At 42.1% G+C, this 27,338-nt stretch overlaps 1 protein-coding gene across 1 annotated transcript; it reads right to left on the bottom strand.

Annotated features, from left to right (window-relative positions):
- Positions 1-9,909: 9,909 nt before the first annotated feature.
- Positions 9,910-12,425, bottom strand: LOC115403357 (macrophage mannose receptor 1-like). Its single transcript, XM_030112224.1, has 4 exons — positions 12,083-12,425; positions 11,588-11,923; positions 11,343-11,437; positions 9,910-10,042 (listed from the first exon to the last, which is right to left on the bottom strand). Exons 1-4 carry the CDS (start codon positions 12,423-12,425, stop codon positions 9,947-9,949), a joined length of 870 nt encoding a protein of 289 aa, XP_029968084.1. The 3' UTR covers positions 9,910-9,946.
- Positions 12,426-27,338: the final 14,913 nt, after the last annotated feature.

Genomic DNA, 27,338 nt, shown 5'->3' with positions numbered 1-27,338 from the left:
TGAGGCACAGTTCTTGAGGGGTGATTCAGCAACCAAGATGGGTGTCGGTAAGAACACAGGAGGGAGGAGGAGTAGGCTCTTCAGGTGTGCTTTATTAGGTGATTTGTGATCGCGGGCACCACCTAATAAAGAGTCCGTAAAATGTCATGCTACATTTTTGAGAGTTACCCCCACAGTTAAGGAAACTACGCATTAAAACACGTCAAACTACAGTATAAGACACCAGCGTTATCCGCTGAGAGTCCGCAAAATGTCATGGTACATTTATGAGAGTTACCTCCACAGTTGAGGAAACTACACATTAAGACACGTCAAACTACACTGTAAGACAACAGCACTTACAGTGTCAGACACAAGTGTCAGGTTCCGCAAAATAACATGTACATGTCCAACAGTTATCTTCAAAGTTGAGGAAACTACACTGTAAGAGAAGGGAAGGTACTCTGTAAGACAAAGGCCGTATTATAAAGTGCTACCCGATCTTGTTCTGCTGCAGTTCGTGATTGTTTTTATAAATTCATGTGCCGACTTGACAACTCTGAAAATGCCATCGTACGGTCTCTGGTCTGTCCTGAGTACAGTTCTGTGAGATTCACATCAAAACTGCACTCTAAAAAGAAATGTCTAGACTCAACAAAAAAAATCAACGCAACAGTTTGCATTAGTCTTTTTAAAGGGACTTAAGGCAAGATTTGTGAAAAACTACACATGCATTTCCACTTTATTCAATGCTAACGGGTCGTGAAGCATTAAAAACCTAAAATAACAGGCCAATCCGTGTATCTGTCTGTTGCCTTATACAGGCTGTGTGCCAAATAATTTGTTGCTGTTCGGGGTCCGAATTTCCCGCGCAATCGTGGGGATGTGACGTAAATTGATGCTGTATGCGCGTTGCCGAACAGGAAGAACATGGTCGCCGTGGACGCGGACTCAAACACTGCTGGGATCAGGGACGGGCAGTGTTGCCAACTTGGTGACTTTCTCGCTAAATCTGGTGACTTTCCAAAGCCTCTTGGCGACTTTTTTTTGTCAAAAGTAACTAGCGACAAATTTAGCGACTTTTTCTGGTGCTCTGGAGACGTGACAGGATGTCTCCGCTGTCCTCAGCAAGCAGCGGGTGCTGCGTGAGCCCCTCCCCCGTCCCAAAGCACTCACAGGCGGCCAGTCTCATGCAGCGCTCCCTGCTGCAGTCAGAGCAGAGAGGAGACCCACACCACTCCACGTCCACATTTAAAATGAATCGCGCGTGCGCAAATACGCCGCTGCTCACTTGCTGACAAACCAAGAATCAACAGAAGAAAGTTAATTTGTAGTTCTATGTGTAGTTTCATTTGTCCGCTCTCCCGGTATATTATACATTTGCTCCCGGTCTGTGAATCCAAGCACGAGCCCATCCGCCCCACCCCCTTCATACAATCGGATAACTGCATCCACTCAAAGCCCACAAAAAACACCACGAAGAAAAAAAAGGACTTTATCAGCGTTATCTCGCGAGTCAGAAAAAAAAAAGACCGAAGCCGCAGGCACCCGAATAAATATTGGATATGCGTTTGATTCATGGAGGGAACTTCAGCTGCATTTGGGAGTGAAAACGGATGCTGACAAAAATCACATAATATGCGCTGTGGTCTTGCAGTAAACCGCGACGTAGTAAACAGCATGAGCATCCCTGGTGCAGGACATTCTGTAAAATGTTTGTGCACGCTCCCGTGCCGCCTTGGCTGGTGGCTGCAGTTACCCGCAGCGCCTATCGCAGCAGCACTGAGGTAAATTTTGAAAAGTTGCCTTAAGTCCCTTTATGTTATGGCAACCTCAGAAATTACATTGAATCAACAAACTATATTACTTTGAGTGAATTCATTTTTTGTCATCAGTCAAAGATCATTTTAAGTACTGCTTGCTTAATAAATGCAAATTTTTTTATGTTGGTAACTCAGATAGATTGGCTGCCCACTTTTAAGTTGTTAAAATGGATAGTTTCTGCTGAACCTTAATGTTGTGAGTATTTGGGAATACGATGCTGTCATGGGCACTGTGAACTGATTCTGCACAGGCAGTATCAGGCTATTAATTAGCCCAGAGACAATTGGGAAGTGTTCTGTTGAACTCTATGAGTGTTGGAGTAGTAGCAGGACCAGATTAAATGCTCAATACTTCTCATTCCAGGTTTGACACAAAAAGTAACTAAACTATTTATATTAACTGAACAAGAACACAACCAAACACAACTACCAATAACACTATTAACATCAGGACATCGAAATAAATAATGAAATCAATGTTTAAATCTTGAATATCTCATCCCAAACTCCCATGATGCATTGCGGCACTACCGTCATCATTGTTAAATTCTTCAAAGAGCCTGTTTCCTTTATGCTGTGACCAACCCTAACCATGCCGATGTGGTGTCCTTACCCTACTAAAAATGAATTTTAGTCACCATGAAATGTTGCTTGTATCAAGGTTTTTCATCCTGCTAACCCACTGTCGAACTTGCAGGCATGGTGTGTGGCGAGAGGGAACTTAAAACTGTGAAGTCAACGTTGACAAAATCAAATTATCAAGCCAAGTTTGTTAAGTTATAACAACTTGAATTTTGTTTTAAAACCATCTACAATGAATTTTGAGTTCAAACTGCAAGCAAAATTAAGTTGATGTAATTAAGAACAGAACAACTTTTTCATAACTTGAAAAAAATAGGTTTGGAACTTAGAAAGTTTATCAAAATCAACTAATTACAATTTTTTACTTGGATCCATGTATTAAATCAAGTGGTGTTAGAAGCTCCTCTGAGTTACTTTTTAGAGTGCATGTGAGAGGAGTTCCTGCACTGCAGTAGAATCAGAAGTTCACTCGATCACTCAAATTGTCCAGTTAAAGTAATAAAGAATAGATACTCAATTTAAGATGTCTGATTCGTGATCCTGAGTCAGCTTTGATTTTCAGGAATAATGAATCAGCATCATATCTGTTGTTGGGAGTTGTGCTCTTTTTACATCTGATTTTACAGGAAAATACAGAAACATCCCCGATATATTCGAACCGCTCAGTCTTATATTGAAACTGTCAGAGTTTCATGCTCGTAAAAACGTTTACACCCTCTTTGCTGAGAAGAGTTGTGTTCATCTCTGTTTGTTAATCAGTTTGTTTAACAGCAGAAAGTAGCAGTGAAATTGACACTGAGGAAGCTATTCTGTGACAGGTCACAATGAGAAGTGAACATTGTTTTTGGAGGTTTTGGACTCTTCCATGTCAATACTGTGGCAGTTAAAGAAAACCTTCAGCTTTGGAGCTACAATCTTTATTCAAATATACTTTTCTCAAAGATATTGGATGAAAGAATGACAGAATAAATTAAAGAAAGATTGTACATTTTACATATTTAAATTCTTTTCAGTCACAGGAGAACTTACCATTCTCAGATGGAATCAACGTTATGGTTCAATTCAGTTCATCAGCCATTCTGGACAAACTGTCCATCTTGCCACTGACTTCGGTGTAGCGGTCAATCTGTCCTTTGAACCACTTGTTGGTCAGGGCTGTCAGCTGTTGGGTGACCTTATTGGCTGTGGTTTCATTTTGTTTAAATAATCTTTCATTATATTGAGGCCTGTTGATCAATTTCATTCTGAATCTAGAGTTTTTGAAGATCAAGCAGCGTGAAGCTCCAAGACAGATGAAGGACGGGGCAGCAAGCAGGGAAAAACATGATGGAGGGAGAGAAAGACAGGAGAGGAAAAGATGTAATCGCCTCCTTGAAGAGCGAGAGCAGAACAGTAATTGGAGGAGAGTTTAATATACACTGTAAGAAATTTCACTGTAAAATTACAGTAAATTATTTGTTAATAATTGCATTACTTGCACAGCAATTAGCTGTAAATATTTTCACAACAATTTACAGTAAATAATTCACAACACTTTACTGTAATTATTCCACAGTAATTTACAATAAAACAACAACACTTTACCGTAAATTCATGGTTGCCATGCCCAAGGAATTACCGTGATATAGCAGTAATTAGCTGTGGACTTACTGTAAACTAATGTGAAATAAGTACAGTAAATTGCTGTGAAAATATTTACGTTGAATTACTGTAAAAGTAATGCAATTATTAACCAATAATTTACTGTAAATTTACAATTTAATTATTCCTAAATTCATTATCTACCGCTTCTCCCTTTCAGTGTTGCGGGTGGCTGGAGCCAATCCCAGCTGCTGTGGGCGAAGGCGGGGTCGCCCTGGACAGGTTGCCACTCTGTCGCGACATACAACCATTCACACCTTGGGGCAATTTAGGGTGACCAATTAACCTGACATGCATGTTTTGGGACTGTGAGAGGAAGCTGGAGTACACGGAGAGAAACCACGCACACACAGGGAGAACATGCAAACTCCACACAGAAAGGCCTGAGCCCCACCCAGTATTTGAACCCAGGACCTTCTTGCTGTCAGGCATGAGCACTAACCACTGTGTGGCCCGAATTTAGTGCAACAGTGTAAAATACTGAAAAATCCTTGTATTAATTGTAGTTTTACTGCACCCTCTCACTTTATGCTCAAAAAAGAAAACAGAACAAAATGATGACTTTTTTTCAGTTTTTATTCCACCTTGCGATAAGTGCAAAGTGCAATATTAAATTTAACAGGAAATTTTCCAGGGCAAATATGCTTCCAACATATTCAGAACAAGCATACAAGCTCCTTTATAAAATGTATAAAATTTGCAACAGCTGCATGGTCCCAACACCACTCCTTCCTCAATCGACAACATCCACGCCCTTGGCTTCATCAGGTCACCTGAAATAAGTATGCTGTCATAAAGATGTGGAATGCTGAATGTGTCATTGAGATGGTGAGGAACTTTCAATGCTCAAAGGAAAAATGATCAGAAACTATCACGTATCACGGTTCATGTAATTTGCTGTGTTTTTGCGTGGAGAGTCTTAATACAGTATTTTCCACTGAAATAACACAATAAAATGCTGTGAAATCACAGTAATAATTAAAACAACAAATAATCTAATAGTTTACTGTGATGGCACTGTTTTTATAGTAAACTTCTAAATTACAGTGTCATACTGTGAACATTAAAGTTAAATACTGTAAAGTAATAATACTGCAATTTAGAGTGCAATTTTACAGTTGACTATTGTGAAATCCTGGTAATTTTTTACAGTGTAAGTATGGATGACAACTAATGTTTGACTCAATGAACCTCATGAAAGCTGGTGGAAGGATCTGTCAGTAGTGTCCATAGTCCATTCGGGCGCAGAACTGTCAATCCAGTAACCATCCTCCCTCATTATGAAAACTTTATTACTGTGTATAAAATTTAATATTCATTTATTTTCAGGTGAACCATCTGATCTCTCTTCTGGACCATGAAATGTAATGAAAAAACAACAACTATGAGGTGTAGAAGTCAATGTTTCATTTTAAATTAGAGTCTCTGGAAGCCTATTGGTGCATGGTGCAATATTGCAAGTTGCTGACAATTTTGGATAGGCTTCATTTTTATAGCCAGGTCGCTACACCCATCTTTTAAACATCAAAATATGGGAGTACAGGAGAAAAAGAACAATACAGTAGGTTATACCTGAAGCTTAAATACAAACACTTGTTGGGGACACATTGATGGAAAGATCAAGCTAAAGCATAACCTGGAGTCACGTTGTCTGTGAAGTACTGTGTCTCTCCAGGAAGTAGGCATAGCCCCACCATGGCCACATGGCGGGGGATGAAGAGGTGTCACTGCGCCCAGCAGGATGCCACCGCCATCCTGTTTCACAAACTTCAGACACAGCAGACTTCAAACCTCTTCTCAGACAAAGAAGTGCCTTCTCCCAGCAGGAGGGCCAGCACCATTTGACGGTCCCACAGAGCCTCAAAATGGCTGCCCATCTCCTTCACCATGTGCCAGCCTGATCTCCCTCGAGAACAAAAGAACTATGGCATGTGTTCCTCACCTCTGCATGGCAGGAAAACCAGATAAGGGTGCAATACCACCGCCTACCTCACAAGGGCGCTCGTGAGGCTTATCCCCAGAGCAGAGGAGGGAGGACCCAGATCACCATATGATTGGCCAAGCAGACCCTGGGGGGGGGAGCTCCGCCCGCCAGTCAAATAGACGTCACCAGAGGCGCCATCTTCAGTTTCAGAAAAGGTTTTGATCTGGGAAGGATGTACACAGCGCATCTCTCCAATGGATTATACCCGGTACCGAACGGACCCGCTGGCGAGGACTTTTTGGGACCATCCTCTCCTCCACCGGTGCCCCTCTCCCCAGCGGAGGAGACAGAAGCTGTTCCTGGAGTGGACCGAGACACCACCAGGACCATACCACTGCAGCAGCGTCTCGTCTCCCCCTTCTCCTCCTCCTGCAGCCGAACAAGAACCAACTGAGGACCCGGACAGAGGAACCGGAACCTCCTTTCCTCCACGTGGACTTCCTCTCCAAGAGCCGAGGTTTTTCTGGACGCAGAGAACCTGACCGAGATCAGTGCGACGGCTTTGATCTCCCCGCCGAAATCACCGTATTTCGCCGACTGCAACACAGACTGCGGCCAAAGCCGCGCCAAGCTTCCGCCACACCAAACACTCCTCGCCGGAACACCATAGGTGGCGCAAGGGCAGCAGGTCGCAAGTGCGCAGGTGCCAGACCTCAGACCACGCACGACAAACATGTGCCCGCCTTATCCCCATTCACGCGCCACCCGTTTCTCCCCTGCCTCCTCCGGAAAGAGAGGGGTTGGAGCGGACTAAACCGGGCTTCCCACACACCCTCTTCCTCCCTCCTCTCCGCTCCGGCGCAGGAGCGACATTGCCAGACCCCCCCCCCCCCCTTTCTTCCTCTTCTCCTCCGTTTCCATCTCGCGTGATCTCGCCTCACACCCCGTGCAGCAGATCCGCACACCGACCTCCACCAGCCGGGAGACCAGAACTCTGTCTCTCTTGCTCTATCTGTCTCTCTCTCTCTCACTCTGTCTCTCTCTCTCTCCCACTGTCCCTGCCAGGGAAGCCGGACCGGGACCGTCGCCCCGCCCCTCACTCCCTTCGGGGAGCAGCTCCGCTGACCGCAACCTGGTACTCCGAGAGACACGCCACTCCGCCTCCATTCACACACCACACGCACACACCCACAGCTCGCGGCTGGTCACCGGACAGAGCAGACCAAGCCCAAGTCACACACCCACTCACACACCGTATACGGAGCGACACACAACCGGCCCTACCGGGCCACTCCAAACGGGTTAACACCCCTCCTTGTGCATCTCCAGACACTCTTTCTCTCTCTCTCTCTCACACACAAACACACACACACACACACACACACACACACACACACACACACACAATACTTGCAAGTTGAATATGTTTTGTTTTTGTTTTGAGATGTGTTAATTAGTGATAGATATTGTTAATGAACGCTCATTAACTGCACTGGACGATTCATTCTTGTGTGTTTTGTGACAAATGTCCTGGTTGTATCAGCCTGTGCTCGATCTCATGCCTTCTCTGATAATTTATTAACGGTTATTTATCCAAAGATTAACAACCAGCTCAAGTTATCTTACCATCTTTGAGACTGAAAATTGGTAATGAATGTTCCTCTTACGAGGTGGTGCCCCGGAATTATTAATTAAATAACCCACTGGTTTATTTAATTCATAATTCACAACTTCCCTCAGGTCATTTTCTGTAATTTATCCATTTAGATAGATAAGATAGATAGATAAAAACTTTATTAATCTCCCAAGGGAGAAATTCCGGTGTCCAGCAGCACACAGATCATGTAAATAATAAATAACAACAGTACAATAAATACAAGTGCTCGGATTGTACTGAGTTTGGCTCAGGCACATCTGTTATACAGCCTGATTGCTGAGGGGATGAACGACCTCTTGAAGCACTCAGTTCTGCAGCGCAATGACAGGAGCCTGTTACTCCGCTCACTTTTTTGAGCTGCAACTGTGTCGTGCAATGGATGTTTGGAGTTCCTCAAGATACTCTGCATTAGAGCCCCCATCCTCCTCTCCAAGACTGCTCCAACAGAGTCCACCTTCCTCCCCATCACAGACACACACCTCCTGATCAGTCTGTCCAGCCGATTGCTGTCTCTTTTTGTCATACTGCTACCCCAACAGACAACCCCAAAGAAAACAGCACTTGCAACAACAGACTGGTAGAAAATGTACAGCATGTCACCACACACGTCAAAGGATTTAAGTCTCCTCAGGAAAAACAGCCTGCTCTGTCCTTTCTTACACAGGGCCTGGGCTTGCTCCGACCAGTCCAGTTTGTGGTCAAGGTGCACACCCAAGTATTTGTAGGTGTGAACAACCTCAATACTCTCTCCGTCGATGATGACAGGTTGGTAATTTGTGGCATTATTGATGAATTAATAACACCTTGTTAATCAATAATTGAATGGTTAAATCACTCTGTGGTCTACTCCATTCCAAAATAGCTGATTATTTAACATTATTAATGAATAAATAACCGTTTATTCTGATTAATAATAATTGATGTTGGGTTAAATTACTAGGTGCTTCACTTTAAACAGTTTATTACGCCGTAATTGATTGTTATTGGTGAGCCACCGTTAATGACCTGCAATTATTAATTGGTAAATCAAGATGTACTCAAATTAATAAGTAACTAAATTACTTAAAGTAATCAATTACCCTCAGTAATCAATACTTTAGTAATTTATTCCCAATTACCAATCGTAATCCCCAACGCACTGTTGCATTTTTGTTGACATTTAGTGCTCTTGCCTCTCAGCAAAAATGTCCTCGGTTCAAATATGAGGCTCAGAGTCTTTCTGTACAGGGTTTGTGTGTTCTCTGCTTGAGAGCATGGGATCTGTCTGGGTACTCTGGATTCCTCCCACAGTCCAAAAACATGCAGGTGAGGTTAACTGTTGGCCCAAAATTGCCTCCCGGACCTGCGATGGACTGGCAACCTGTCCAGTGTGTACAGTACCTTGCCGTCACCCACAAGTAGCTGGATCTGGCTCCAGCATCGGGATAAGTGGTTCTGAAAATTAATGAATGAATAAATCAATAGTAATTTAAAAGAAGACAATTTAAATGAATGTTACCCAATGTTTGTCCGAAATCAGTGTTTTTATGTATTGTAAAGTCATTGAGTTGTGTGTTGCAAGCTCAAGTTATGACAAAAGTTGCAGGCTTAACAGAAAACAAATCATTGTTAGTAGATAATTTAATGACAATAACTTTTGAAGTAATCTTAATACACACAGTTTTCTCTGAGCAGCTAATAGTCAGCTAAGTTTGACGAACGAAAACCAAACTCTTTATTGCCCTCCACCAAGATCATAAACTATTTTAAACCCATTTTAATATGGAAAGGTTTGATACAATGTGTAATCTCCATGATGGACAGACTGGCTCTCTAGTTGGAAAGACACCTTTGCACATCATCAGACTGAATTGTCTCAAGCTTGACTAAATGCTCATTCTCTGAAGGTACAATCTAATTCCATGCAAAAGGATAATGATATGAAGTATATGAGGACATCGTTGAGAAACTTTTAACAATTTTTACATAAGCCAAAAGGCCTTTGGCTAAGCCCTCACATGCAAATGAATCAATAGCATTCAAATAACAGCTTTCTGGGAGTCCGATAGTCTGAGTATAAAACTCTGTAAAAGCATTCAAGCTGGCAACACTTTGGCTGTTTTCTGGACCATTTTGGTCAAATAAGATGCACAAAATGGTCCAGGGTTTAGTCAAAGGTCTATTGTTACTTTAATTTGAAAGAAATGAGCCACTCTGACTTATTTATTCATTCTTCAAATGTATCATATTCAATGTCATAAAGGTTTGGGGATTTTCCCCTGGCAAACCCTGACTACACACATGTGGCTTTGTGTTTTGAGCTTTTGCTTTATGTTCTGTCAGTCATCAAGCTGAATTTTTTTATGGATCCACGCTGGCTTTCTTGAACATATGGACTACATGCAACATCAGTTTAAGGTCAGTCAACGAAATCTTGTCCTGCAGATGTGCCTCCATCTGTAAGAAAATAAAGAGCAGTAAGAATCTCCATTCAGATGTTTTAATCATCCATCACAATATCGTCATGTCAATTTCAATATTCAATTCGATTCGATTCAATTCAGCTTTATTTATATAGCGCAAATTACAACACAGTCATTTCTCGGCACTTTAACAGAGAAAACCCTACAGTTCCACATGAGCAAGCAAAATGTGACCAAATGAAGAACCCACATTAAGTCTGTTTTTACTTGTTAGATTTTATATAGATACCCTTCAATCCATCCATCAATCCATCCATCTTCCATACCACTTTATCCTGTGTAGTTTTGTGGGGTGCTGGAGCCCCAGTTTACCATGGTTAAGAGCAGGATTCACCCTGGACAGCTGACCAGTTCATCACAGGACAACCAAACACTCACGGTCCCACCTTGAGGATATTTAGGGCATGTTTTAAGATTGTGGAAGGAAACCCAAGTACCTGGAAGAATCCCACATGCCCACAGGGAGGCTGTAACTGGTATTTGGACCCAGACTTTATTTCTGTGTGGTGACAGTGCTAACCACTGCACCACTGTGCCATCTGCAATCCAATCCACCTTAATTCAAAGCAGTTAAAACAACCACAGAGACACAAAGTGAGCCTTGAGGACATTGACAGCCCCTAGAGTGCATTGCTCTGTACTTCACCTTCTGTTCTGAGTCTGTTGTTCAAACCAGGAATTTCCAGCTCCTCCACTGACCAGAGGCCAATGTGGACATTGTGGAGACATGGAGGTACCCTGGAATACATCTTGACAATAAACTGGACTGGATGAGGGGCACTGAAGTCCTTTACAGGAAGGGCCAATGACGGCTCTCTTTAAGGTCAAGGTGACAGTTTGACTCTGACCCAGGAGTTGACCAGTAAAAGGAAGACTTCTAACTAAATATTGTCCATTGCCTTGTCTCTATGTTACTTGCGAAATCCTGATGAACAACTGTTGGGGTGGCACAGTATGACAGGGTGAAAGAGTACAGTGGTAGCATATCATTAAATTGATTACAGTCCTGCACATAACTGGACAAGGACAACAGTTAGCTTGGCTAAACTGAGCTTGTACACATGTACCGGCAGTTTTTCTTGATGGATGATTATCAGAGTCGAGATTTAAAACAGTTGTTTCTCTGTTTTGATGTCTGTACAAGCCTGAATTCTGAATCTTGTTAAGTGAGTGAGGATTAAATCCTCACTGTTTCAGAGTGATAAATACAGTTTGATGGTGCCATGTAGCTGTATGATCTTTTTCACTGTGAGAGAAGTTAAAGAGGTTTTTACCTGCTTCAGGAGCTGGGCATGGGTTTCTGGGTCTGAGAGGTTAGCCAACGTCTGAATAGTTAACTTCACAACAGTCCTCTGCTTCACCTTTGGAGCTGCACAGTCCAACAAACACATGGCCACAATCCAGGGACAGAAACAGAGGGACTCTTTACACATATTTAAACAAGAGTCATCATCCTCTAATCCAGTGAAACTACACATCAACAAGCAGAAACGTGTCTTCAAGAATTTGTTTATTTTACCTCCCTGGCAGATAAAAGGAATCTCCGATTGGCAAGGTCTATCATCCCAGTCATGGTCTGGATACTCCGCTACACAGCTCTGAGAAAAGTTTGCGTTGTCTGGTTGCTGTGTTCTCCACTTCCAGAAGGACTTGCTACTCCCATCAGACCACATCCAAGCTTCTCGATACAAACCAATCCACACTTTATGTCCCGTTATCAGAGACAGCACTTTTTTGTTTTCCTGTTCATTCTCAATCATAGCCAGGTCTGTGTAGTTTATTCTGCAGTAAGACTGTGCATCCTCCCATTTTTTCTTTTCTTCAATTAGGGTGTATGTCTTCTGGTCACCTTGCGCTACAAGAAATAAATAAATATGTTAGCTATGCTGAACTATATGAATTGTGTTTACTAGGAATTTTTAACTTCATTTCCTTTATTTTGTCATGCAGTTATTTGATCTTTGTTCTGGCAGAAAAAAAAAAACATTTTTAACTGAAATAAATGTTTTCTCACCAGTGTAACACAGGAAATCAAAGGTGTCCCAGCAGAACACATCAAGCCATCGTCCAACATCATCTGTGGCCATACAGTGTTCATACGCTTCCCAATTATCTACTCTTTCTATGTGCATGTAGTGGTAGCCAGTTGTACTTGTTGATTCAGCTCCAGACCATCTCCAGGAGTTTGAACCATTACCCATAGTTCCGTTCCAGGCTTCGGGATCATCCCACAGCCCGATCCACGCATACCCCCCAATGAAACTCGGTCTGTCTAACTCATCTATGTCGTCCTGGCTTTCAAAGGCTGCCAAATCATCGTAAAACTGTCTGCAGTACTGCTGAGCCTCAGTCCACATCTTGTTGAGGTTGATGTAGTGGTACTTTGGGTGGACAACGTTGGAGGAGCTGATGAGACCAAATCCTATTAAATACAGAATAAAGTTCTTTTTTGACGCGAAAATATAAGAAGTACATGACAGAAATGTATTAAAGTGAAACAACAATGGTGTACAATGTAGGTTCAAACTGTCCTCCTGCATGCTAAAATGAAGTGTGTCTGAACAACTGCTGCAGCCCCCCAAAAAAAATCCCAAAACAAATTTACACAAAAATGTGTAAATGTGAACAACAAAACAATATGATGACAAATGGGCGACTGGAACACGCCATACATGGACAATAAGGGACTGACGAATTGCTACAACTAAAGCAACTGTGCAGGGGGGCATATGTGCATTGAATGCGGGACTACGGTAGCCGACAGGTGCAAACGCACTGCAAACACAGAAAACACATGCAAGAAAAAATGCTGCAAGAAAAAAAACGCTGCAAGAGAAAAAACGCTGCAAACACAGAAAACACCTGCAAGAGAAAAATGCTGCAAATTCAATCCACAACGGAAGTGCGCCAGGTGGCTCCACAACGGAAGTGCGCCAGGTCACTCCAAGGAGAAGAAGAAGAAAAAAGTACGGAAGCCCTACAACAGGGGTAGGCAATTAGCGGCCCGTGGGCCAAATGTGGCCCGCCGAACCGTTCAATCCGGCCCGCGAGAGTATTCCAACACGCGCGCGCACAAACTCACGCATTACCCCGGGCCCTCCAGCGCACGCACGCACCCCTGTTGGAGTGCGATATCTGTCATTGTGTTGCAATAGACAATCTTTGAAAGATGTGCTGTTTAGTTGTGGTTTCCGGTTTGTCACTGAAAAATAAAGAGGAGTGGCACCTCGTCTCGTGAACATAGAGCGCAAGTGAGTGCGCGGCGAGTGGCCAGCGGCGAGCGTTTCCAGGGAAAAATCCGCGAGCCCGTCGACTTGCACTGCCACTCGCTGCCGCCCGCCACCCGCCGCTCCATTGCTCGTCGCTCGAGTTGGTTGAAATAGCGAATTGCCGCCAGGACAGCCTATCAGCGTGGAGGTCTTCACGGACGTGCTGACAGAGGGCAGCAGGACTCCGAGCACGCAGCTGGCATGATGCCAAGGCGAGCGGCGTGCACGATCTCACTTGTTCACTGCTTCTGGTGGAAACCGGGCGAGCCTGAAGCAGCGCTGGAACCGGCCGTCCAAACGCAGCTCCTGCAGAAGACGGTGGAACTCACCGAGCTCTGACCGCCTCCGGAGCGCAGCAGGTAGCCAGAGGCGATGCGGCGCCTCGCTGCAGCTGGAGCTGACTTCCTCATGTCAGATACAGAGCAGCGACGGTGGCAGGCAGAGCATCTCAATCTCAATCTTTATTTGTAAAAGCACTTCTCATATTCATTAAAGTGTTGAACAGCAAAAACAGTCATAAAAACAAAAAAGAACAAAACCCGCACCATCGATCAGGATGCGCGCTCGCACACACATACACACACATACACACAGAAAGCCGGGTGAACACAGGACTGTGGGACAGACTGAAGAGTCCTGTCCACTGCTGCTGCAGGAGGCGGTGAGGAGGAGCTGTGATGTTTCTGCAGGATGTTCTGTGTTGCATAGTTGTTCCAGTGTGACGCGTCCCGCGAATGAATTCGCACACCAGCGATAAAACTCGGGCGTCTAAGCGCGGTATGGTGTCATCTGTTGCGCGAATGCAGTCGCGTGAAACACGACCGCTGCCCCCGGTGGAAACCGGGCGAGCCCCCCCCCACTAGCCCGGAGACGCCTTGGCCCGCGATTGAAGTGCCCCCAAAAAAAGTGGCCCGCCGCCAAATCTAATTGACGACCCCTGCCCTACAAGGACATAGTTCAATAATTTTTTTATTTCCTCCGCTTTGCCGTGATAAGAGTTAATTCCAGTGGTTTATCGAGAATTCAACTTATTTTTCCGCGTTGTCTCGACAAAATGACAATCTTAAGGTGAACCGTAAATCCCGGTCTTTCACCAGACAGCGACGCTCCGCTGCCACGGACCACAGACAGAGGTGAGTTCAGCCTGTTTATGAGTTTTTTTGTACTGTTACCCATTTCTGAATAACTTATATGATGCACGCAAATCAAAAAACAGTCTGTCCAGCATTCGCACAGTGGAACTGCGATATTTAGCCTCCTAATGCAGGGACCTGTGTGTTTTCTAGTGTCTGACCCAGACTGTGTCTGTGTTCTGGAGCAGCTCAAAGAACAGCAACAACCTCACCAAATTCACCAGGTAAGCTTTCTGTACTTATGTAATAATCAAAAAACTGCTGTTTCCCTGCTTCCCATCCTGACAACCGTACTGTTTTGGTGTTTTTTCAGTTATATACATAGGCTATAGCAGAATAGTCACTTTGGCTATAGCAATATGTTCATTACAGAAAAAAAGTCGTCGTTTCAAATGAGTCGATGTTGACAGAATCATCAGTCACATTTAGTGTTAAGTTACAAGAGCAAGGTGGCTGTAACTTGCTTGATAAACTTTGGATGTATTTGGAAGTCTCAAACATCCAAATAAAATAGAATACATTTACTAATGTTTTGTCTGAATTCATAGTGAAGCAAAAAAGGCAAACTTTTTTTGTTTGTTTTTTCACAAAATGAAATTAAAATGAGTCAATTATGGAACAGTAAATTAGAAATTGGGACTTGAAATGAACCAGAGTGAAACTTAAGTTCTTCCTGAATTGGAAAAAAAAAAACGTACTGCACTGGATGTTGACTGCAAGAAGGTTCTGCTTTGTTACAGCTTTAACAGGCGTTATCCTATTGATGACAAGTAATGCAGCCAAGACTGTTTCCCGATTATATATGTTTTTTTTTCTTTTGTAACTTCAGTTTTTGTTTTTACTGGCAGGTGGACAAAGATGCTGTTGGGATGGAGGATGAGGAAACCCTGTCAAAGTCTCTTCCTCATTCTGGAGCCGTGTGGAGGCCATCTTTACACTTTCTGCTCTTGTTCAGTTTCGTGTCGTTTTATTTTCATGACAAAATCTTGTCAGTTCCTGAATAATTTTCTTGTAGAATATCATTGTCAACAAAGATTCTATTTTTGTATTTAACTGTTTCAAATTCAATTCAGTTTTTTTTAATGTCTTCCAGTCAAATTATATTGGTTCCTATCTATGATTTTATGAATCATGCTCCTGAGCCCATATGGGTGTCATGCATGAGGACATTGTCACATATATTTGAGTACATTCAGCCTCCATATGAGGGTATAAATGCATATATATAAGAACAATTAAACAGTCTTTTCTGGACAGTTTTATCTTTATAAAGAGATACTCTTCATAAATACTGACTGACTCAACAAATCAGTCAAAACAAGAGATTAAATTCACACAAATTTATAGATCTTAACCAGAGTTGGTGTCCGTTACTCAAAAAAGTAAAGAGTTACCTGTTACTAGTTACTTTTGAAAAAAGTAGTGCCTTACACTACTTGATTACTCCATGGAAATAGTAACGAAGTTACACTACTCGTTACTGCATAGTGCTCCGCGGAGCTGTGCTCCCTTATATCCTTCCGCGGAGCACTGCGCATGCACAGATCTGTGTGTATCAAAAGGGTTTTTTTAACGGATTGAAAAGAAAACACATCTTTTAAAATGTTTTATAACCATTCGGATTTACTTCACGTGCTAATACGCCGTCCCCTGGACCACTGGAAGGAGTATTTTGTCCATTTGCGTAGTCCGGCTCTGATTGACTTCCAGCTAAGCTTTGAGCTAAGCTACTACGATGCTAACAGCTGGGAACCAGAGACACAGGTATTTATGAGCTTGTCTAACTTTGTCAATGATAGGGAATGGGCGTGGGTCCCTAATCTTCGGAGTATTCATTTAAAAGGGGCATTTACAGTAGGAGGGAGTGCAGTGTTGTCAGTGGGGCACAAATTTATATAAAAATTTATATAAGGCAACCAATTTTATTTTGACAGTTCCATCAGCCCTGACCCGGAAGGGATAGCGAGTAGTTGCTCGTATGACCACGTTCCATCTACTGGTGGTAATAAAAAAAACTCCGCTTAAATAATAATATTTTGGTTGCTCTATTTGCAGTCATTGTAAAAGTAACGATCATAGCGTTTCATTTGTAACGCTAGTTTAAGTACCAATCTAGAAGGAGTAGTGCCGTTACACTACTCGTTCCCATCAAAAGCAATTTAACTACTTGTAACGCTCGTTACTTGTCGTTACATACCCAACTCTGATCTTAACTGAAATGTGGCCGTGGTGTAGATTTAGCTGTACCATAAACTGAAATGCCTGGTTTTAGGTTTCAAGTTAACCATTTGTTCCGTCACACTGTTGCCACACAGGTGTAAGATTCAGATAAACCAACTGACATCAACTTTTATTAGGCTACATGTCTGACATCTTGGTTGCTTTGATGTGTAAATCAAAATATCTACAAGAATGATTAACATTCAGGCATTTTTTTGAAACTGTCCTATAAAAATAAATTAACACAACCTGATGATGGTTTGACCTTTCAAAACAAACAAGCGCACATGGATCTCGAGTGTTACTTCAGTATTAAAGAATGCCACAGCTGAGCACAGCAGTGTAAGTTAAGCATATAAAATGGATTTTTTTTCTTTAAGAAACTGTGGATATTTGTGAAGCAAAGTTGGACCTATAGGATATGCAAACATCCCACATTAAAATTGAACACATTTATTTGTTTCAGTGCATCCATGATATGTTTCATACAAACTAACACTGTAATAAAGAAAAAATCAGAAAACAGGCAAGTATAAAACACTGGAAATGGAAGTGTGCTCAAAGCGGTAGGCTTAAGTTTTTAATATTGGCTGTTTGTAGCAACAGTTTTGGTAGGAGTTCATCTGACTGACAGCCGTGCTCTCATTAGGACTTCGGCTGTCTGTACAGTCTGGTCACCAGCAGCATTATGACCTGCCTCAAGATTCACTTTGTTCATGACCACAAGGCAGAGCTGGTGAAGATCTGGATCACAGACAAAGTCAGACTTCCAAAGACAGATGTCCTCTTCCAAGACAATGTTCCCTCTGTCCACTAGCTGGAGGTTGTCCTGTGCTTGGCAAAGTTCTGGTACATGATACAGAGGAAAGGTTTTCCATGGAATGGATCGTATCTTTTAGTGCCTGGCTGGATCCCGGTGTTCCACATTGTCATCACGACGTCCAGCTCCTTCTGTAAGTAGAGGTCAGTAGAAGTGAATATGTGAGTAAATGAAAGTGAGTTAGTGAGCATGTGAGTGAGTTAATGAAAAGGAGATGTTACAGCAGAACTGGACATGACATTCAAACTACTTCTATTTTCTTTCTTGCCATTATCAGTGTTCTATGCATGCCACTTGTGTGTGTGTGTGTGTGTGTGTGTGTGTGTGTGTGTGTGTGTGTGTGTGTGTGTGCATATGTGAGTCATTTGGTGCAGGTCTACCAGGTGTGAATGGGTGTGTCTGTGTTTTGAGCTATGTTCTTATGCTATCTTTTGTTTATCTTTCACTATAAAACTTGAAAATCAATAAAAGTATCGGGGGGGAAAAAAATGAAACAAAGCAGAACTGAACGAGACCTTTGTCAACCACGTCCCCACTTAAGCTTTACACTGATTAGAACTCCTGCAACAGGTTTCTCCAGCAGTCTGCTTGTTGTCTTTGATTTTGTCGCCATCAGCTTTTAACTCAGTGCTCGACTATTTTTCTCACAAGTCACATGTGTGTCTGCATGAAGCAGCATGGAAAAGCTTACCTGGTGAATTTGGTGAGGTTGTTGCAGTTCTTTGAGCTGCTCCAGAACACAGACACAGTCTAGGTCAGACACTAGAAAACACACAGGTCCCTGCATTAGGAGGCTAAATATCGCAGTTCCACTGTGCAAATGCTGGACAGACAGTTTTTTGATTTGCATGCATCATGTAAGTTATTCAGAAATGGGTAACAGTACAAAAAACTCATGAACAGGCTGAACTCACCTCTGTCTGTGGTCCGTGGCAGCGGCGCAGCGCTGTCTGGTGAAAGACTTTGATTTCCGGTTCACCTTAAGATTGTCGTTTTGTCGAGACAACGCGGAAAAATAAGTTGAATTCTCGATAAACCACTGGAATTAACTCGTTATCGCGGCAAAGCGGAGGAAATAAAAATATTATTGAACTATGTCCTTGTATGGCTTCCGTACTTTTTTCTTCTTCTTCTTCTTCTTCTTCTTCTTCTTGGAGCGACCTGGCACACTTCCGTTGTGGATTGAATTTGCAGCATTTTTCTCTTGCAGGTGTATTTTTCTTGCATGTGTTTTTTTCTCTTGCATGTGTTTTTTTCTTGCATGTGTTTTGTGTGATTGCAGCGTTTTTCTCTTGCATGTTTTTTCTGTGTTTGCAGCGTTTTTTCTCTTGCAGCGTTTTTTTTTTTCTTGCAGCATTTTTTTCTTGCATGTGTTTTCTGTGTTTGCAGTGCGTTTGCACCTGTCGGCCACCGTATGGGACAGATGGATATTTTGAAACTTTATAATTTACACTACAAAGGAAAACAAGAATAACTTACCAAAAAGCATGAGTGCAGCGAGCACTTTGAAATCCATGTGTGTCTTTACTGAAACACAAAGGAAAACAGATTCTCACTGCAATTACCCAATAAAACATTGGGATGCACCAGAATAAAACTTAATAATTCAGAAGGAATTTTATTTTCAATGTTTTTAAGTTAATTGTAAGTGTCAGTAAAAACAGACGTCACTTTTTGGCATGTGGTCAAATTTTTATACTGCATTCTAATCCAGGAGCTTTGTGGTTTGGTCTACAAAAATGCACATTCCAGTGAATCATTTGCACTTTTCTCCCTTTTTGGGAATCCCAGTCTTGCGTAAATGTTACAAACTGAGGAAATAAATGACCTTGAAAATTGTTTTAAAGTGCCCCAGATGTGATCTCAGCTCATTTATCAATCTGTTTTAATAATCAGGTGATTTTATGCAGAATGCTGGTGCCAGTGACTCATACAGTGGTTTGTACTGATAAATAAATGCTTATCATCTTATATATTTTTTCTTTCTCCTTGTGTTTTTGGATCTGCCAATCAAAATAAAAAGGCTGGAACTGGAAATGGGCTGTGTCATGTCTGTGCTGGACAACTCACGAGAAGGAGAGTCTTTTCAGATGCCTTTCGGTCGGGATTTCCAGGAGACGGGACAAGCTGATTACAGTCACGTTGGTGAAATAGTCAAATTGTCATCCATTTTGGCTTTTTTAGGGTTATTGATTGCACATCGCAGAGGGCCAAATAATAGGGTGACCACCTGCTAATGAGCCCAATGGGGGACAAGGAGTATGATTCTGAGGGACAATGTGGGACACCACCCAGTGTGGCGACGCCCCCACCCGGCGGCCAGACTCACTCACTCATACCGGTATACCAAGTTCCAGCAGATACCACTTTACATGGTACATTAATGTAAATTCTTGTTGCCCTGTTCCCCTAACAGATATAATTGCTGCTGTATGCTCTTAATAGGGCACCCTTGTTAATGAGCCCTTAGCTTTCAATGTGTTTTGTTTTTCCCAGGTTCTTCGACCTATTGACTCCAAATCACTTGTGAATCGCATTTCTACAGTGTCTGGTTCAGACATGCCTTTTTGTTTTAGCTTTTGATATTTTCAATCCAGGGCCGGCCCTGGCTTCTCAGGCGCCCTAGGCGAGCCCGAGACGAGAGTCCCGTCGGAGCGGGTTGCCGAGCGGCCCTGAGAGTTGCTGAGTTGGGTGGGGAGGGGTGCGGAGCAATGCCGAGCAGTGCCAGGCAGTGCGTCGGAACGCTGCAGAGCGGGGTGGCGCAGAGCGGGGCGCACGGAGCATCAGGGCACCTCTTGTACGGTCACCCGGACATTACATACATTGAATACAATTCCCTTCATCAGCAGCTTATGAAGGGAATTGTATTTAATGATTTATATTTCCCCCTTCATCATGCCGCCCCCTTGAGTTGAGCCCTAGGCGGCCGCCTAATTGGCCTGTGCAAAAAACCGCCACTGTTTCAATCATTTGTGTTAATATTTTTATGAAAAATACAGTATTTTAGCTCGATAACTCCCAGGTTATTTGATATACTGAATCCAAATCACTTGCGAATCACATTACTGCACAGTCTCATTCAGACACACCTCTTTGTTTGCTCTGGAAATGTTCCTATTAATTTGTTATTATTATTTTTATGAAAAAAAGTTTTTTCTCAATAGCTCGCAGGTTATTTGACCTATTTACTCCAAATCACCTGTGAATTCCATTACTGTAGTGTCTCTTTCAAACACAGCTCTTTGTTTTAGTTTTAAATATTGAAAACATTTTCTATTAATATTTATAAGAAAAATAAAGTATTTTAGCTCAATATCTCCCAGTTCATTTGACCGATTGACTGAAAATCAGCATTAGCACAAGCTTTCCTTCATTTATTTTGTTTTTCAGTTTTGGTTTTTATCAACAGTATTCATGTGTATTCTATTAATTATGAATAAGGTGAGTGTGATCTGTGGCACTTAACGTTAGTTTTGCAGTCTTCTCGGTTTCACTTTTACCATAATGTGTAGAATACTTGCGCACCGCTAAACAACGTGTCGGCTCACTTGGCTGTGTTTGTCAGAGCGCCGGCTGGCTTGACCACAGTTGTTCACTGAGGGTTGTGTGTCGCGAGTGCGGTGAGCAAGCTTTTTTAAGAGCAAGCGTTGATTATGTGGGACACGGTCTCAATTTGCGGGACGCATGAAACGGGCTTCAAACACTGTACGTGCTACGCGGGACAGGTGGTCACCCTACCACATAACCATACAATTAAGATAATTATCATACACATTTCTTTGTGCTTTTCTTTTTTGTTTTTTTTAACAATGACAATAAAGGAATTTTAATTTTGATTCTTCAAATATTTGCTGTAGATTTTCGACACCACATATCAATATGAAGAAAGTGCAAAATTCACTATTCCAGAAGCATTTTCGTTAGCTTTATTTCAAATTGCTAAAATATTCATTTTCCTGTTTTATTTGCCTTTTGTCTCTTTAAATGCTCTTTCGTTTTCAGATGTCTTATGTAGGTCCTATGATTTTAATGTAATTTTTCTCTTTTTGTAGCACTTTGTATTGCCTTGTGTTTAAACGGTGCTATACAAATAAACTTGAGCTGCCTTAAGAAGTGAAGGAAACAATGTTTTAAAAGGAGTATTTTCCAGTGGGCTACAGCTACAAATTTTCCATCAATGCCTTCTGTGTTGTTTGTTTGGGGTTTTTTTCATCAGAATACTATGTAGCAATCAGTTAAAGTAAATAAAAACAAAGGTCTGTACTCACAGATTTTCATCCAGATATTCAGAAGCTTGATGGTGGATCCTCACAGCACTGTCAACGAATACATTCAGTTTATAGAGGGAAAATAAACATCTATGGCTTCATGAAAACATCTCTCACTGAAGATCGGTAGGTTAATGTCCGTAGATCCCAGTTAAATGAAGCCACTGTGAGTTGTTCTGAGTTTATTTTTGAATATGCAAATTTTAGAAGAAATTGATTCACATGTAGTATTTGTCTAGACGTTTTTCATATTGCGCTGTTGGTATTTTCATCCTTTTTTTTATAATGTTAATTATTCTGTTACTCTGTAATATTTGATCTTTCACCCTAAAAAATGAATGGTAAAAAACAAGCCAAACTGGTTTATTTTTTTAACCCAACAGTTAATTAATATTGGACCAGCCCAACAGCAGTTATTTTTACCCAACAAAATGGGTTGGTCTTTTTAACGCAAAAGATGGGTTCACAGATTTAGGGCCAATCCCAATTCTACCCCTTTCCCCTACCCCTCAGCCCTTGGCCCTACCCCTATCACTCTCCTACCCCTTTTAGAATAGGCCTGAGGGCTAGGGCTATCTTTGCAGCACTATGAATTGGGATACCCCTTGGCCCTTTAAGCCCCGCCGCGCTCCTATAACAACAAAAATTTATGGATATTAGAAATGATAGAAATTACATTAGAAATTACTTTTATTTTTTAATAATGGTATTATTATTTACCTTATATTTATTTTTGAGGTTCTCCCACTTTTTTGAAGCTTGCTGGGCTGTAACTTCCCCTTCCAAGCCATTTTCTTTTATGAATTTCCTAGAGTAATACAGATATATTTATATAAACACGTTTTATTACTGACATATTATAGCTTAGACGAATAATATAATTTACTCCCAATGTGTTTTGGCGCTGTATTTTGATTTCAAAAACTTTTCTTCCTTTTTAACCTCTAAACCAGGGGTCCTCAAATACAAATCTTGAAGGTCCACATTTGCTTTTTATATACAAGCATGGGTCCGGACTTCAGCGCCCTGTGGGAGAGGGGAGAGGGGAGAGGGGGGGCAGCAATACCGAGGACTGCCGAGCAGTGCGGTGCAACGGATGGAGCGCGCTGCAGAGCGGCGATTACACCACGCGCGGTGCGGTGCAGAACGGTGCTCACACGGAACATGGAGCGTTTAAAGAAAGATTTTTTTTTTCTTTTTTTTTTTCCATACATTTGCCCTGGGTCTGCAGCGAGGTGTGCCGCGGTCCGGTCGTGGACCGCGGTCCGCTAATTGAGGAACCCGGCTCTAAACTGAATCAGCAGTCGGGTTTCATCGGGGGTCCCTGTGTCTAACATATTACGTTAAAAACATGATAAAGGATGACGTTAATTCAGTGATTAGTGCTCTAAAGAAGTTACAAATTCACGATTGGAAACGGTGCTGCGCAGCGCTAAAACGTTAATCCATGACTGGGACACTGTCATGCTAGTTTATCTATAAATTCAGTGAAGCAAATACACTTGTTATAGCTTTTTAAATAGTATACAGAAAGCAATCTTACATTTGTGCGACTCCGTGGTGGGCGCCATGTTGTTTTTTTCTGGCCTATGTGAAACTCCGCCTACCCCTATAGAGAATAGGGAGCATCGATGCAGACTTCGCTGAAAGGGGTGAAATAGCCCTCCCCCTTACCCCTACCCCTATTCAAAAAGGAGAATTGGGATAGCCCTTAAGCCTCGTGAACGCGCATATCATAGGGGTAGGGGTAAGGGGTAGGGGTAAGGGGTAGAATTGGGATTGGCCCTAAATCCAATCATTGGGTCAAATCAATTTTGGTCCGGGTCGATTCTACCATTTGATTGCGTTGAATATTGTGCTCATTTTTAACCCAAATGTTGCATCAAATTAATTTCAGTCCTGGGTCAGTTTTACCATGTATAGTATACTGGTTAAATGTGCCCAAATTCTGGGTCAGATTGACTACAATTCTGTTAATTCAACTGAACATATTGGTTTAGTCTTCCAAAACATTCTGATTCATAGATAAATTAAATTAATACAATATCCATATCTTGTAAACAACTCATTTTCAAACCCTTTTAAAATTCAATCCATTCTTGGCAATGCAATTTTTTTTTTCTTTTTTCGGCAGTCCATCGATTTTTCAATGAGGACGAGCTCTGTCGATCTCGAGAGAGATCATGGACAAGCCGGGGTGAAGTTTTTATGGAGGAACTGAGATGCCCAGTCGACAGATCCCCCTTCTCAGCCTCGCTGGTAGTGTCCAACGGAAGGGACAGGCTCTTACAGTTGGTACCAGCTGGTACCACCACCTGCTGGAAGGTGCCGCAATGTGACGACCAACCACCTTTGGGGCTCCACTCCAATTTTTCTGTAGAGGGGGTTTTCCCTTAGCCTTTGTCACTCCCATGACGACCACAAGGCGGTGGTGCTAGTTTACCCATAGCTGGGGGGGTTGTGACATGCAGACAGGGTGGAGACAGGAGTTGAACCAGCAACGTCATGATTGTAAGGTGACTGCGCTCCCCATTAAACCACAGCCGCCCCGACAGCTGGCAATGCAAACGTCATACATAGTGTAGCCAGCGAGCTACACGCGTTAGCTAGCTTTTTGGTTAACGCTAACTACATGGAGAACACTCGCTCAAGCAAATTTAAACGGATTATATTAGCCCAAATTGGGTTACCAATTTCATAACCCAGGGATTGGGTTAACAAAATTACCCGACATTTTTTAGTGTGTTGATGTCCATCCTCTGAAAGACATCCTGCATCATCCTGGTGTAAAGAAAGACCCGGCCCAGTGAGATGAACAACTAGTCACAGGTGGCGCTCAATTCACATCTGATGAAGATGCTGGAGCTGCTCGTCCTCCCCCTCCTCTGGCCCCAGGTTCAGTACGTCCAGGACCCACTACAATTTGCCAACCGGGTGAATGTTGGGGTGGAAGACGCTGTGCTGTACCACCTCCATAGAGCCCACGCACACCTGGATAGGGGAAACGACACAGTGAGGACCCTTTTTGTGGACTTCTCAAGTACCTTCAATGCCATCAACCCCCCTTAATGTGAGTGGACCCAGGCATGGTGGACCCAGGCATCTATCTATCTATCTATCTATCTATCTATCTATCTATCTATCTATCTATCCACAGTGCACATACATGACTGTTTAGTTTTATTTCAGTGTGATCGTAATGTACTGTAACTGTCAGATTCTACATCATTTGTCTTGGCTCATTCTGGACAGACCATATAAATAAAGTATGCATGACTAGAACTGTTCTTTAAGTCATACACATTGAAAAGGTCGACGATCTTTGAATATTTTTCCAGGTCCTGACAAAAGTGAGAAACGTATTCAAAGTTAGTTTGGCGTCTGTCACTTATTTTCATATTGAAATGATAGGTTTGTAGACAGCACAGCTTAGAAGATGCAAATGGAAGTTGCGTAATCTTCATGGGTAATTTGGTTTGCTTTCACATGCAAACCAGACCAAAGGAAAGTGTGAACATTTTGGGCACCTCCCCTCAATCCAAATGAGTCCCTGAACAACCCTGGTGCGCAAGCACCTTTGCTCAACACCGTCTAAATTTTACTATTCTGATACTTTTGGCCTTGTTTTTACCAATGAATTCATTTTTAGATTTGCACTTTCAAGACAGAGATATCTGAATCTGGTGGAGTTGAATTCAGTGAAATGTATGAAAGTTTGGATTAGATAAAACTTAATTGATCCCTATGGGAGGGTACCTCAGGGAAATTGTGGTTTCAGAAGCTGCACAACACCAACAGGCGATAGTACTATGCGATTATTAGTGACATAATGATGAAATTCAAAGACATCTTGAGTATTTACAGACAATGTCCCTAAATTTCTTCATTAAATACATGAGCTGCATAATTTAAGTCCTCACATTGGCAGAATCAAGTGAAGGCTCCATTTCCACAAGATTTCAAGTGAAAATGATCGGTTTTGCATTTCTGTTCACACAGTAATGTTTTCAAACAATATTTCTTACAGCTCAAATGACAGAAACGTATAAAATGATGCAGATGTCATACCAGGCCATTATTTGGTGCTGTTTTTATTTATTGTTTTGTAATAAAACCACACACACGTATGCAGAGAATGATACACTATGAACAGTGGTGTGTACACAGGCATTAGTTGGATTCAAATCCCAGGAGAGGATGGACTGGGAGTGATGACGCTCTGCCACCAGTGTTATTATTGTCCATCTACGAAGTTGGATCCTCTTTGAAAAAGTTCCACCTTGGGAGCTGGTTTCAAAAAGTTGCTTTATCATTGTCTCCAAGCACCGGTGTCATGTTCTCACCTGAAAACATTTTAGTGCAAACAGGGCCTATATTGTCCATGCATTGAAACTGCTTTTCATTTAGCTGACTGGTCGATTCTGCCAGGACTGGAACTGCAAGGGCAGAAATTATTGACTCAATGCATAACAAAAAGATTCTGCTCCAAATCACAAAATATTCAAAAATATTTCTATTAAAGGTGTAAGAATTAAAGCTGTCTGTGTCCCTGCTGCTGTATTTGCCTGTGTTTTACATTCAGGTGAGCAGAGTCTTGCTCAGTAAACACGTGACCGACACAGTCCAAACAGGGTGCTGTCGACATCACCATCAAACAAATGTGACTTATCTATCCTTTGTATATTAAAATTTTAGTCAAGCAGTAGTTGAAAAAGCAGGAGATGGCATCCGACAAAGAGCATGATAAAAAAGAAAAACATTAATAATAATAAAGGCACAATAAATAGGTCAAATCAGGGTTGGGCTTGTCTTAAATAATAAGATAAGACCGAAACGTAAGATGTACTTCTAAAAAAAAGTTTCCAAAACAAGATACCGGTGAGAAACCTAGAGCAGATTTGACAAAAGTAGGATAAAAAAGTTTCATCAGGGTTTTGTCAACACTCTGAAATGTGGCAATCAGCAAATAAAAGCCACGTGTGATGTCCTTTTCCTGTTTAAAATGCAGGTTAAAAACAGTGAGTGTAACATCCTCCACTCCTCTTTTGAGTGTGTAGGCTAGCTGCTGTTGGTCAATTTTCAAGGCTGCAGGAACTAGCGGTGCGGACGGTGCCACAGCACCCCCTAGCGAATGTAGCGAAAACGTCCATAACTGAAAACTACATCGTCTACTTCTGTTTTATGAATAATAATCACTTTAGCTATTAAATGCAATTTGATGACTGTCATATAGGGATTATTTAGAAACACTGTTTATCAGTTCATGTCACTTTAATGCTTTACGGTCAATTCCCCAAAGAGGACTGTAGGGGGAGCTCTCACACAGGAAGAGGATTTTGGCAGAGTTAATAATGGCGTCTGTCTGGAAAGTGCCTGTTCTTGGTTCTGTTGTGAAATAAAAACGTTTTCTGGGAAAAGGATTACCACTCGTCATTCTACAAAGACAGCTTGAAAAAAAATTCATTTCAATAAAATTAATCTGCTTCCTGCATTTTCGCGAAGGGTGATGTTGCGCGCAGCGCTCACAGTAGCGGCTCTTGCAGTGATGGGAAGTGGGGCT

Source organism: Salarias fasciatus, chromosome 16 (genome assembly GCF_902148845.1).
Source record: "Salarias fasciatus chromosome 16, fSalaFa1.1, whole genome shotgun sequence".
Classification (NCBI taxonomy): Eukaryota; Metazoa; Chordata; class Actinopteri; order Blenniiformes; family Blenniidae; genus Salarias; species Salarias fasciatus.
This window is presented reverse-complemented; position numbering and strand designations above follow the sequence as displayed.

Bases quoted from the DNA above. Each gene is read 5' to 3' on its own strand.
- LOC115403357 (XM_030112224.1), bottom strand. From the start codon at position 12,425: ATGTGGACTGAGGCTCAGCAGTACTGCAGACAGTTTTACGATGATTTG. The intron at 11,438-11,587 runs GTAAAATAAACA...TGGACTGTGCAG, and splicing joins TCCTTTTATCTGCCAGGGAG to CTCCAAAGGTGAAGCAGAGG. The intron at 10,043-11,342 runs GTAAAAACCTCT...ATTTTCTTACAG, and splicing joins ATGCCCAGCTCCTGAAGCAG to ATGGAGGCACATCTGCAGGA.